Genomic DNA, 15,004 nt, shown 5'->3' with positions numbered 1-15,004 from the left:
AAGTGAAAATTTTTAAACCTTACCTTCCTACACCAATTTATATTTTATTTTAGATTTTGGGATTTGGAGTAGGTTTTCCTTGCCCTTTTAAAAAAGCATGAATTAGGAGGAGACATGGAAAGAAACAAATGAGAAAGAAACAGAAAAGAGGGTGTGTGACAGAGCATTTCAAAGTCATGATTCATTTTCCCTTAATTCTTTCCAACCTTGTTTATCATTTGGTGAAAAAAAAAAGTAATTCACCTGGCTGTTGTGGCTCAGTGGATTGAGTGCCAGACTGTGAGCCAAAGGGTCTCCAGTTCGATTCCCAGTCAGGGCACGTGCGTGGGTTGCAGGCCAGGTCCCTAGTAGGGGTGCATGAGAGGCAACCACACATTGATGTTTCTCTCCCTCTCTTTCTCCCTCCCTTCCCCTCTCTAAAAATAAATAAATTAAATATTAAAAAAAACTAATCCAGATATGTAGTCTACAAGACAAGTTATGAAATTTATGACCATAGAACCAATAGTGTGTTTTAAGATCTGAGACTGAGGTATTTAAATATTTGGTTTGAATATCTACTGAAATTAGACTTTCCAGTGTATATCTATTGATACACATTGATAAAAAACAAACAAACAAACAAACAAAAACCCCCAGCTGTGCCAGTTGAAAAGTGTTTGCAGTAACAAGATGAAACATGAATTGCCCCAGCTTCCAAATGGGGAAGTTGGGGACAGGGGCTGGACAGTTGCAGTTACAATGCTTCAGATGATCTCCACCAGGTGGATTGTTGCCTTTTTTTTTTTTTTTTTAAGATTTTATTTATTTATTTTTAGAGAGGGGAAGGGAGAGAGAAAAAGAGGCAGAGTAACATCAATGTGTGGTTGCTTCTTGCACTTCCCCCACTGGGGACCTGGCCTGCAGCCCAGGCATTTGCCCTGACTGGGAATTGAACTGGTGGTCACAGGCTGACATTTAACCCACTGAGCCACACCAGCCAGGGCAGATTGTTGCTGTTTGACATTACTGTTCACCTTGATTAATAAGCATGTTATACAGCACCTGGATCATTAAAAAGTGACATCTTACATTTTCTATCTTGGTTATTAATTTAATCTATATAACATAGATTTACAACCTGTGATGAATATGCCCATAATTTCAAATAGAAATGATATATGCACATTGCGGAAAGATGACAGACTGACTACTAACTCAAGATTCCAGCAATGTAAAATGTGAACTGTGTGCTCGTGCTGCTGAAATACAGAGAGAGCCCCAAAGCTGCTTCTTGCCTTGATGGGAATCGCTGAGTCAGAGCTTCAGCTAAGGTTTGTAAGCCCCAAGGGGACACTACTCCTAGGGCAATGGGACCGTGTTCACTGTGAACTGTGTGGTGACTTGTGCTTGACACTTCTTCCCCAGGTGGAGAAAGGAACAGTCATATTGTAAGGCATAGAAAAGGCCCTGCATTTGAATGTCTTCTTTTATAATAAGCTTTCATGAAGGTGATGATGATAATAACCATTTTCCCAATAGCCTGGCCAGGTAAGGGGTTGGGGAATAAAATGTTAACATAACATTTATTGAATGTTGAGAGCACGCTACTTATTTTGTTATAACAAATTTCAGTGACATGGGACTTGCCAAGACATCTGATATTCTCCTACCTAAGTAATTTGCAAAGCTGTGTCTCCGTTCCGTCCCAGGGGGAGAGGGAAACTCAGTGTCTCTCATCCGCGTTAGTAACACCAGGACTCTTGAGGTCTCTCAACTCTTTTAAGAATGTTGTTAAGATTCTTTGTTTCCACTGGAGACTGTATGGTGCTCTGCTCTCCCCTTTGTTTGTTACTTTCTCGGGTCTTTAATCTCTCATGTGTAGTGACCCTAGACAGAGCAGTACCACTTTCATGTAATGCCTCCTGAAGTACAACTAACATGAAATGGATCCTGAAACTTGTAGGGAGTGATGGAGTGAAGCCCCAGACACAGCTAGAAAGCAATGTAATATTAAAAATTTTAAACTAGCCTTATTCTTGAAAGTTTCTGTCTCACCCTACTACTAGGTATTTTCCACGTGTCCAGTTTCTTTTTGTTAGTTCCCACTTTCCCAACATTTGCTGAATAATTTCTCTCTAAAATAAGTGTGCACTGTATTTATAATCAGAAACCAACTCTACATAGACAATTATGCCACAATGTGATAAGCACTGTAGTGGAGATATACGCAATATTGTATGAGAACAGGGAATATTAACAATAAGTTAGATTTACTGAGTTGGCAAGAGGTCAGTGATGTTTTACAAGGAGTTGACATTTATACACAAACTTAAAGAAGGCAAGAACATTGTAGAATGAGAATAAAAAATCAGGCAATGAAAAGTTAAAGTGCATATTTTTGTAATAATAGAATAGATTCTGCAGTGTGTTAATACTTGGATTATAATTGCTAACACAAATTGGAATAGACAAGCTGGAAAAAAAGTTTGGAGTCAGGTTTTGCAGGGCCCTAAGTAGTGAAAGCATATTTATTTAAGAAGCATCATGATTGGATGAGTGTCTTAGAAAGCTAGTAGTATCAGAAGATAAAATAAGGAGGAGAAACTGAGTTTCTGTCACAAAGCAGGTAGAAAATGATGATGAGACAGAGGTGAGAGAACAGGTATGAGAAATAGTCAAGTGAACATTACCTTCAGTAAAACACTCAGTCTTACATTCCACCTTTGTGCATTCCAGCTTTGGAAACCTTTGCTACCCTAATACAAATCTGGTTACAAGCCAGGCACTCAGAAACACTCAGGCAATTGACATAGTGAGACAGTCCCCAAGATTCACTTAAAGCCATTGTTAAGAAGTGGTACTAATTCTTGAAAGTCTGTAATGTTCTTTCTTACAGACCTGTAAGAATCACCTTTTTAAAACAAACCCATTCAGCTTGTTAAAACAAATATCTGGGTTCAACCCCTCCACATGAGATTCTGATTCAAAAACTCTGAATGGGTTTCAATAACATGCATTTCTACTAAATCCCCAGACAGTGCTGATACCTCTGGAACTCAGGACAGATGATGAATGACCCTGCTCCAGAATATGTTCTTTGTAATAATTAGGTTGAATTCAGATGCAATTCCCTGGAAGCTTGACAGAGACCTAAAAATAAAATACAGTTAATAGCATCACGTAACCAAAAGTCTGCATGTTGGAGCTTCTAGAGCTGGCCCTGCAGCCCCAATATGTCATTAAGTACCAACTCTGTTTTTATACTTCAAAATTAACCATCTCTAGCAAACTAGCTTCTCATCTACCTTTGGCAATGGGGTGTTACATTTCCAAAATTATTTTAACTTCTTTAGCAGTAGGAAGCAAAAAAATTGTTAAGGTTGCAAAATATTTTATAGCAATTTGTTATAGAAAAAGAATTTCCTAAAAACCAGGAGACCCTATCTGTCATTGTCCAGATCCATCGCATGACAGGGCTGCCTTGTTGCAGTGGAGGCTGAGGAATTGTCTGAGCTGAACTTACACATATTCAGAGAGAGAGAGAGAGAGAGAGAGAGAGAGAGAGAGAGAGAGAGAGAGAGAATGGTCAGATTCTGCCCACAGGAGAAGAGAGAAGGAAACAGCTAATGGTCAGGCAACCAACTCTATCTATCCCATTTTCAAAGGACAAAAGAAGAGTTTATCTGGTTAGAATGGGTCTAAACATCATTCTAGGAAAAGAGAATACATATACAAAGAACAGAGGTATGAGTACAGAGTATTCAGGAAATGGAGCAAAATACACTGTAACTAGAATATAGAGTAAGTGAAGCAAGCTATCAGGAAGATAAAGCTAAAGAGAGAGGCAGACATTCTTTTTTTGTAATTGGATCTACATTTTTTAGTTGTGACACACCTATTCATACTTAATACAAACTTATGCTTTCTCTCAAGTTATGATTGAAGAATTATATTTCAAATGTTCCAGTAATCATTAAACAACTCTTTCAAGTAGAAGCCTCCTGTGCTGATGTGTGCCCACTATATCCTAAATATTTGGTACAGCTGATTACTAATAAATAAGAATGCTCAGAGCCTTCCATTGCACCTTTATTCTTAGCGCAAGCATAGCCATACCGGTATTTGTGGGCCTCAGAAGCAATCGGAGGAATAGGAATTGGGGGTAGAATTTAGAGGTTCTTTCTGTTGACCAGCAGTGAGTTTATAGAAAAGAGCTTTGTGGAATCAACAGCTGCTGTAGTGTCTGCCTGTCTCAGTTGCTGGTTTGTCTTCTCCTTAGAACATGAAATGTTTATGTGAACATGAACCAGGGGCCAATGTTTTTGTTATAAGTTCCCACCTGGGGGAAGTAAAAGAAACACTCCTTTTGGTGAGAGGATTTTCTATTACCCTCAAGTTAATTATAATTATCATTTGCTGGGATCAGACCTGTTTAACATTTCAATAGACCTCTGCCTGAGTCTTCCAGAGAAATGGAAATCAGCCGAGTGAGACATCTGAGCTACTGTGAAGTCCTAAAGGAAAGGATTAGTGTAAATAAAAGGTGATTTTATTATTTTAATGTGCCTTTGGAGATTTCCCACTGTAGAATCAGAAATATCATTCAGGCCTTATAGATCCACTCCCCACCCCACCCCCCACTACACACACACACACCCAGCCTTAGAGTATTTGATTACAAGCAATTTTCAGAATGGCAGGATCTGAAATGTCTCAAACTAAGAGGCTTGAGGAATCAATATAATTCCTGTCAGTCAGAAACACTGAGCAGAAGATTCATTTAATGTATGAAACAGAATGCAAAGCCATGGAGTCCTCTCCAGTGAAATGTATTTCTATATATACACATAATGTTAATAAAAACACATTCATAATTTATTAGCAAGGCTATTTTTCTCTGTGATTAACAGTCTCATATTCTGTCCCAATATTGTAGAATGCCATTCTGAAACTTTCTACTGCTATATAAAGTAGGCAAGCCATTGTTTTTTTCTGGTTTGGATTTCTTTAACCAAAAGAATTTCTATTACTTGGATTATTCATTAGAATAAAACCACTCTCTCAATACCACAGAACTTAAAAATGTCTTTAGCATACATATATCACATTTTATTGCAACTATGCATTTGTACCTACCATTTTTAGACTAAGGAGTCTATGAAGGCAGGGACTACCAGGTCTGTTTGGGAAAATTGTTAATATAATGAGAACAGTTTGTGCAAAATCAATGTAACCTGGCAGCCAAGGAGAGTGGATTGGAAGTCACATGTGTGAACAATGATGACTTCGCTGTTTTAATCAGTGGGGGCAGTAGATACCCTTGAGTGAGCATGTGTACTGTGTGGCCATCGCATTCAAATGACTGAGTGAGTAGAGCAATGAATCCACATCAAGTTTTATATTAAGCTTCAACATTACTCTGCAGAAATTATTTGGTTGATTCAGAAGGCTGCAGCTATGGGCAACTGGTGATCAGCAGCTTCATCACGACAAATCGCCTGCTCATGCATCACATCTCATGCAGGGTTTTTTGACAAAACATCAAATCACCCAGATGACTCAGCTCTCCTAAGCCCAGATTTGGCACCCCGTGACTTCTGGCTTTTCCCAAACCTAAAATCACCTTTGAAAGGGAAGAGATTTCAGGCAGTCAATGAGTTTCAGGGAAATATGATGTGCAGCTGATGGCAATTGGGAGAACTCTGTGAGATCCCAAGGTGCCTACTTTGAAGGGGACTGAGGCATTATTGTCCTATCTGCAATGTTTCTTGTATCTTGTATCTTGTTCAGTAAATGTCTCTATTTGTCATAGTACATGACTGGATACTTTCGGTACTGACTTCTTATTAATAATGGTTGGACTTTTTCCAGACAGACCTGATATGTCTTGTTTTTAACATATACGTACATGTAGGTTGGTTATATGTCTAAGAAAGTAGTGTTGCATTATAGCATATGCCTTTGTTCAACTGTAGTAAATACTGCCAAAGTATTTTCCATTTCAGCTGTAGAGTAGGAGAGGGGGGGTTGCAAACGTTTCACATTCTTATCAACATTTGTATTGTATTTTTAAAAAAAATTTAGTCACCCTAGTAGTCGTGTAATAGTATCTCACTTTAGATGTGATTTGCACTTCATTCAAATGTCATTTGCATTTGCATTGCGTTCACTGGTGACCATAAAGTGAGCACTGAAGAAAAGATAATATTTACACAGTATCTTTTATAACACCTGTTTATGTCTCTTGACTTTTTCCATTCATGTGCCTATTGCTTATTATTGATTCTTAGGTGATACTTATACCTCTTGTTGTGTTAGAAATGCAGGCAGAATAGAAATCCCCACACCATTTAGGACATGACACATCAAAAACTTTAAATGGTGCTTATTTCCTTTTGCTTTTCCTCTTGTCCTCCTGCTAATGCATATGTGAAGAAGTTCCCTCAATAACTATGGTAACATCAGGCTTATTCAGAAACAAAATATGTGGAACAAATGTGAATTCGACTCATACTCTGAAGCAGAACCACCCCGATGACTCTTTGACCTGAGTATGAAAACTAGCATTTGTCATTGTGAGCCATTAGGGTTCTGGAGTAGGGTTAATGTAGCAGCATCAGAGCAAAACCTCGTCTCATAGTAATAATTGTGCCTGCCATTTAGGAGCCTATGCCTTGGAGGCAGTGTGAGGTAAGAGGCATTAAACCAAGATAAATGTGATATTTTCCCTACGAATTTTGAAAATTATATTTATTGAGATAACACTGGTTAATAATATTATGCAAATTTCAGGTGTAAAACTTTATGATACAACGTCTGTATACTCTATTGTCTGCTCACCACCTGAAGTCTATTCTTCTTCCATCACCATATATTCGACCTGCTTTTTATCCTCTTCATCCTCTCCCCACCCTGCCTGTGATGTTTTTAAAGAAACAACCTCCCTCCTTCTCAAGGACAACATAGTCCTAAATAAAAGACATTGAGTTCCTCTGGTGTTCTTCCAAAGACACAGCAATATTTTCCAAAGCTGAGATGAAAGAAAACAATACATATATATTAGTCATGTGTATATACATGGGATACTGTCTTTAGATAGAGGGATACTGTCTTTATGGAATAGTCTGGAAAATTTACAGGTAACTTTGCCTGAATTTTGTTCACGAGCAGTGGGTTCTTATACTTTTCTGGGTTATCAGCATTTTTGATACTTTTATGAAAATGTGAACACTCTCCCTAGAAAAATTTCCACACACTTATAAACGGACAAAACTTTATATAATATTTCACAGGGCACACAAATCCCTTGAAGGAAACGGACATCAATTCCAGTGTAGACATACACATATAAAATAATCATGGATATCAACACTAGATGCATCAAAGTATAATTATTCACTTCTATATTAAGCAGTGATAATAATTAACAAGTTATTTCTCTACGCAGTGTGAAATAGTTTCACAAATGTTATGTTGTATAAAACAAATCCAACACAAAAGAAGACACAATCAGTGATCCCTTTGCATAGATTTCAAACAGAAGCAAATGATTATAAAGCAGTATTTGTCAGAATAGTGGTTACATTTGGAGAGGAAAGTGAAGGTAATAAATGGATGAGGTCAAAGAAAAGCTTCTAAGCTGCCTTTTCTATTTGTAAAAGTTTTGTATATTTACTTTTTGATAGTTTACGAAGAGTGCCCTTAGGATTGCACATTTTTTTTGAATGAGTGTTATAACCCAATAAAATTTTTATTAACATAGTGGCCTGAAGGAAAATGATATCACCTGAAAATTGCAGCAAACATTTGTAAATGTCTCACTCAGTGGTGAAACACACTGATAATTTGTCTATCTTAAAGCCACAGACAGGATAGAAGTTGTGCCCTCATTTTTCCTACTCAACATTGTTTTAGTGGTCTTAGCCAGAACAATTAGCAAAGAAAAAAAAAGGAATGAAAGAAAAGTTCTAACTATTAGAAAAAAAGATGGTTGGTATTATTCAAAGAAAATATCACCACTTTAAAAAGTAAAACAAATCAACTGAATAACTATAGCAACTGATAAGTATGTTTAATATGATATCTGCAATCAAGATCAGCTTAGTAAATAGCTTGTAAAAAAAGCCCTGTGATATCCATGTAGACAATCGAACGGGAAAAATCATTCCACACAACAATACATCTAACCAGAAATGAGTGAGAACTCTGTGAAGTAACTGCAGAGATTTCCTAAATCCCATGAAGGCACTTGAACGATATCAGAGATACTCCGTGTTTGGAATTAGAAGATGCACTATTGTTTTCCCTCTATGTGTGTGTGTATCAATTTCAATTAAATTCCCCATAGGAGTTTTCATGAAATTGACAAGCTGATTCTATAATGTACTGAGGAGAAACTAATACAGAGAATCTATCAATAAAACTAAAAATAAAAACAATAGGGGGCAGATCTAGGAAATAGCAAAATGTAGCATGCAGTTTTAATAATTAAACCACGGTGTGGCACTGCAACAAATTCATTAGAGAATAGAAGACTCAAAACATACAGTCAAACTAATTTGGCACATCAGGAAAGTGTCATTCCCAAATGAGTGGGGAAATAGTTGTCCTAATGTTGCCAGAACAACTGGTTGTCATTATCTAAATCATATTTCTACCTTTTACTAAATATAGAAAATAATATATTCCAAAACTAAGTTGGTAGCTTAGCAGCAACTAACAACAAATATGTTTTCACAAACATACAGAAACTTTTAAAGAAAAATATTGGGGTGAGGATGATCTACCTGTTCAAGAGCAATCCAAATACCATAATGGAAAAGATTTATCTATGTATATATTTGAAAGAAATTGGGGTCTGGTAAATTTAAATATTAATAACAGAGTTGGGAAATATTTTCTATATAATAACAATGAACTAAAAATCATACTTGACAGGAGCTTCTATATATCAATAACTCTTATGGGTTGAATTGCATCCTCCCCCAAATTCTTACATTGTATTCCTTACCCCAGGTACCTGAGATGTAACGTCATTTAGAGATGGGTGTTTACAGAAGTCATCAAGTTAAAATAAGGTGGTTAGAGTGGATTCTAAACCAGTAAGGCGGGTGCTTCTACAACACGGGAAAATGAGGCACAGTCACACACAGAAGACACTGGGAAGAGACATAGGGAGAAGACATCTACAAGCCAAGGGGAGAGGCCCAGATCTGATCATTCCTCCGCAGGCCTCTTAATGAACCAACTCTACTGACAACTCGATCTTGGATTTCTAGCCTCTAGAATTGTCAGACAAAATATCCATGTTGTTTGAGCCACTCATTCTGTGGTTACTTTGTTACAGAACCCCCAGGAAAGTAATACAATGACTAACCCAATATATAAGCGGGGAAAAGGCATAGATAATTCATGAAGGAAGAAATACAGGTAGTGATAAAGTTATGCAAATATAATCAATCTTTCTAATGCAGTGACTGGAAATTGTATCACGAAGAAGTTATCATTTTCCACTCATGCCATTTACAAACAGTAAATAAAGAAGGGAGACGACTCCCAGCTCAGATGAATGTGTTGAGAAGAACATAAAAATAGACTTATAATAGAAGTATAGACTGGAGTAGCTTACAGGAAGGCAATTTGGTAGCACCTATCCACATTAACATGTCAAATTGAGAGTGAAATATTTCCACATTTGGGAAGATAAGTCACAAAATTTTCAGGAAAAAATATGTGGGCCACATATGTGGACTTCAGTGCTCTTTAAGAGAGAAAGAACAATGTAAAACACCCTCCATGCTGTGGTAAAATATATGAACGTAGATGCACAATGGATTTTAATATATATGGATGTGGAAAGAGCTCCCAGAAGTACAAGGTAGTTGCACAACAAAAATGTAAAGGAACACATTTTTTGTTTTATGTTATGGGAAAATATAAAATGAATTCTATTATAAACATGCACTCATTTGTAAACGTAAGAAAATCTGATAAATGCTAACCAATGTTTCATTGGTGATCAAAGTTGTCCCCTTTTATAAGGACCTTGAATGATTGAGCCTAGGATGGTGCTATCAACACTTCTGGCTGTATTTTCCTGCTAAATTATATCTTATTCATGGTTCTCGGTGCATTTACCAGAAAATAGAGGGATTTAAATTGGTTCTCCTTTCCTCATGAAGTTATTTGAAGGTTAAATATGATCATGGAATTAAAAGATGATTATAAATAATAAGAAAGCCAATACTATTCATACCTGTATTAAATGGAAACTAATAAATGTCAAATCCATCACAGAATATATGTACATATAGTGAAAGAAGAAGTAATGCACAATAAATTCTTTGATGGGCGCAATGGATGTTTAATTGCAATAAACTTCTGGCGAGTAAGCATGTTCTTACAGCATGATAGCTAAGACTTTGAACTCTGAGGGCTGACTGATATATATCACTTCCAAAACAGAAATTCATTCTTGGAAGTTACTACCCCTGTGACTCAATATCTTCAACTAGAAAAAGGGGTTAATACTAGAGTTTATCTTGTGGAGTTGTTCTAAAGATTAGGTACGGAAATATGTAACACCATCTTGCATGCAATCCATAGTCAATGCGTGTTATCTAACACTGTAATTTATTATGGTACTTAAGGTTATTTGGGTTATGTGTTTATTTCACATCCAGGAGACACAAATTGGGGCATGAAGTAAAGTTGTACGGTTAGAATTAGGTGAAAATGAGCCTGACCATTCGTTATGTGACTGTGCCGGAGCGATGGAAGGAAACCTGGGGCATTAATAACTATCTGATTACTGTTCATTAGTGAAAATATCCAGACCAGGGAGAAATATTAAGGTTCTTAACAGTGGGGCATTCCAATTTCCTTCAAACAAGAAGAATGTGAAGAGTGCTCAAGACCTACATTTAAAAATTTGAACAAAAGCAAAGAGTGGTAATAGAAACCTTTTGTAGATGACACATTTATCACTAAGGCCATTAATAGACCCAGGTCCTTTATAATGCTGCAGAAAGACTGCAAATTTACCAGATTTATCACAAATAGAGATTTTATATTATATTTTTAAAATTAATTACCTACTATGTGTTCAAAGCTTTACACAAATTGCTTCATTTAACACATAATGATCTGGAAGAGGTCAGTGCTAGTAGTGTCTTTCACTGATAAAGAAACTAAAGATGAGAGAGTTTGAGCCCGTTTTCCTCCAAGGTTTAAATTTACACTTGTTAACCCAACTATCATTGAAAAACTGTTAATCCTGTGACCTCTCTCAGCAAAGGGATGTGTCCAAGGGTTGTGTAAGCCAGAAACAGGCATCGTTAATGAATACAGCCCCGCCCCCCGCCACACAGACAAAATATTTTTAAAATTATGTATCATTGATTTGCTTTTGCATGTTTTGCTGAAATCAATCCAAGTTTCCCTGTCTCCACTGCTTCTAACCTAGTTCAGGCAACCTCAATTTTTTCCCCTCAATTATTGCCAGGGTGACTTCCTTTCTCCAGGTTTTCCCCTCCTCCATTTCACTCCCGAGTTTTCAACCAGGAAAATATTGCCCAAACAGAAATAAATCTGACGTCACTTCCTGCAAAACCTTTCAATTACTTCTCTTTGTTTTTAATACAATGCATACACTTCTAACCATTGCTTAAGAGTCTTGCATAATTTTATTTATGCTTTTCACATCCTCATTTCAAAGACAAACTCCACACTGCTTAATTAGGACTCCAAACCATCGGACACTTATGCACTTTATTTTTAACTCAGTAAGCTTATGTTCATTAGTATTTACCCATGCTTTCCCACTTAACGTAGCTAATTTCTATTTATCTTTCAAGGACCACCTCATGTATCTTATATTACTGTTTCCAGGAAGTTTTCCCTGGATTACCAACTCTCCTATGTGCTCCAATTAATCATTTTAACCTTCTACAATCAGTTACAATTCTAAGTTGCACTGACAATTATGTCTCCTCACTCCACTTCATTCCTTAAATAGAATTTTAGGGTAGTAACTTAATCTCTCTGAACTCACTTCTTTTTTTTTTTTTTTAATGAGAATCACAATACATATGTCTTATCTTCTTGTGAAGATCACACGAGAAAAATGGAAAATTATGAATGTATATATGTATAATACTGAGATAAATATTTTAATGGTAATTAATAAGTCTGTTCAAATTTCACTATATTTATTGACTGGTTTTCATAGATATTTTTTTCCCCCAGTAGCTCTTTAATAGCAATAGAGACTCTTAGTTCAGAAAGGATGCCTTTTCAATGGGCTTCCTTCCCTACACACCAGCTATGATTCAAGGCCCCTCCAGTTTGCTCCGGCTCTACTGCTGAGTTTGCCCCCACGCCCACTGTCAGAATCTGTCTCTGTCTTCGAAATACATTGGCACAAGTCATATCTCTTGCTGTAAAACTTTAGGAATATTTGAGAAAAGTGTGTTGATGTCATGAAAATGTCTTTTTCCTGAGAGGAACCTGAGCAAATATGTTATACGTGTAGAAAATGTACAATATTGTTCTGGAAACTCTCTATAGCCTAGATAGTCTTCCATGCAAAATAAAATCTTTATTGTAAACCTGTTTGATTTTTCAATTTTCCCCCTTTCGATGAAAGAATAGGAACAAAATAGTCTAGTAATTGAGGTTTCAATGACTCTAGATTCAGCTTTCAATGCAAGAGCTGGTGATGACGACCAATGTGGAAGCACTGGGGGGCTCTCACACCCTTTCTTTCTGTGTTAGACAGGACTATGAAGAGCTGCAAAAGCAACTGAGAGAAGTCTTTAAGGAGCGAAGCACCATCCTGCGTCAGCTGACGAAGACATCGAGAGAACTCGATGGCATTAAAGTCAACCTTCAGGTGAGATGAAAACTAGTCTTCCCAGCAGCAAAGGATGAGGGGTATCTCAGTTTGTCTTAGTAGATTAACGTGGAGACAACTGCATTATTATTTTTTTTTACCAGTTTTGAATATGTTTCTGGGCTTGGCCACGGAAGTGATTATTTATTATTATATCAGCTTTGAAAGGAAATGTCAATTGAAATTCAGTCTTGGAATCTGTGGTTTGCAAATACAGGAATGATGAAATTGTGTGCTTGACAAAGCCATCAATTTCTCTCTGCTTCTAAGATCATTTTGACCCCTGTGTCTTTATATTACAAAATGATGAAAAGTAATTATCAAGAGTTGAATAAATATAGGCATGTTCCCTAGAAAAGAATTTTAAATTCCATAAAGATTAACTCTGAAGATTCTTTAATAAACTTTATTACTAAAGTGGGTAAATGCCTTGAAAGGAGTGTCATTATAAAATGAATTAACCTACTCAGTGAAATCTCAATCAAAAAAACAAGATCTAAATAGGATAAGAAAAATGTTCTAAAATCCATGATATTTTAATATTTAGCTTAAACATTATATTTATTGAATATATAATATGTACTAAAAGCTTTGGCCATTTTATGGAATTTAATTTTCATAATATATTTATGAGATAGACACTATTAACACGATTTCTCTTGTTCTATGTGTGGAATCATGTTTTGAGAAGATCATTTGTTTGTGAATGCCACAATGAAAGCGAGAGCTGAAATCCAAGCAATTCGGCTCCAGAGCCTGTCTACTAGTTATTACAGTGAACCATGTTTCAAAACCACGTGGAGTCACCGTTGTTCACAGCTTTTTAGTCCCATAATGATAGTGATGATGATGATGATGATGTTGATGATGTCAGTAACTACTACAGCATATGGAACATGGTCAAGGTCTTATGTTAGGTACTCTTCCTACAGTTTTTATTTAATTTTCACCAGAAAACTACGTCGTTTATTAGTAGTTTCATTTTGTAGGTGAAAACACAGACAGAGTGGTTAATAAGATATCAAGAGCACAGAGATAGTTAGGTGGCAGAGCTAGCACAGGAACTCAATGCCAAAGCCTTTGTTCCAGAAGCTATTACGTCTTGAGAACATGACAATCAGAATGAAAAAAAGTCCCCTCTCCAGTAGGACAGAGATACAGGAGCCTGGATAACAGCGCAGGAACAACAGTCTGTGATAGAAGTATTCACAGAGCACTGAGGAAGCACTGACGAGAATGAAAGGGGAGTAATTAATTTTCAAAGAATCTGATGCCAGAGCTACACTTTATTATCAGATCTAAATCCGCTGGTTATATGAGGCTACAAAGAATAGTCAAGACACCTGCACCTCCTCAAAGAATGTAACACCTGGCACTTTGAGAATAGTTCAAGCATGTGGTAAAATATGTATGGGTGGTCACTGTTCACAGTATCCCCAAGGCAGTCTCTACGTACTAGTAGCCTAAGTTAAAACATCTAATTACAATTTAGAAAATTGGTTGATAGAAATGTATGATATCATGGAGTTACATTTTTGAATGGGTAATAATCCTGTCCCTAAAATATAGTCACCATTTTTAAGACACCTTTTGCTTAGTTTGTGCCAATTTTTGTGTAAGGTGGTTTTTATTTTTTATCTTATTAAATTTTCTTAACAGCCTCTCTACAAAATTAAGATAGTATTATACTCTTTGTAGAATCAGGAAATTAGATTCATGTAAGCCACAAGAAATGCCCAAAGTCACACATCTAATAACGGATGATTCCAGGTTTCAAAAGCATAGTGAGTAACTCTATAGTAACTCTTACCACTGTACATATTTCCGCCCGACCCCCGCCACCTGCAATGGCATTTCATGGAGACAGGAGCTTTGAAAGTCTCATTTATCTCTGTAGTCACAACATCAGAATGGAGTGGTAATATAGGTCAATCAAGAAACATTATTTTGATTCCATAGTGGGTCCGTCTACCTTCAGTGTATTTTAATAAGCCACGAATATTTTCCAAGAAGTATAATCTATTTCTTTGGATATTGTTGAAGAAATAACAGTCAAGTACACTCCAGATCTTCTAATTAGATTAGTTTTGCTGACATCCATCTGTGTATCGACTTCCATTTCTGCATCTC

The 15,004-nt window shown here is 36.5% G+C and overlaps 1 protein-coding gene across 4 annotated transcripts in view; it reads left to right on the top strand.

Annotated features, from left to right (window-relative positions):
- Nucleotides 1-15,004, top strand: part of LUZP2 (leucine zipper protein 2) — a 351,835-nt gene that overhangs the window by 156,529 nt on the left and 180,302 nt on the right. For 3 of the 4 annotated variants that reach the window (XM_053925801.2, XM_024558957.4, XM_024558956.4), the window contains exon 2: nucleotides 12,757-12,874. In XM_053925801.2, the coding sequence (XP_053781776.1) occupies nucleotides 12,757-12,874 (118 nt within the window). The remainder of the gene's footprint in view (nucleotides 1-12,756; nucleotides 12,875-15,004) is intronic. The other variant, XM_053925802.1, reaches the window with a different exon arrangement.

Source organism: Desmodus rotundus, chromosome 5 (assembly GCF_022682495.2).
Source record: "Desmodus rotundus isolate HL8 chromosome 5, HLdesRot8A.1, whole genome shotgun sequence".
Lineage (NCBI taxonomy): Eukaryota > Metazoa > Chordata > Mammalia > Chiroptera > Phyllostomidae > Desmodus > Desmodus rotundus.
Note: the sequence above shows the minus strand (reverse complement) of the source record. Positions and strands in the feature narration are given on the sequence as shown.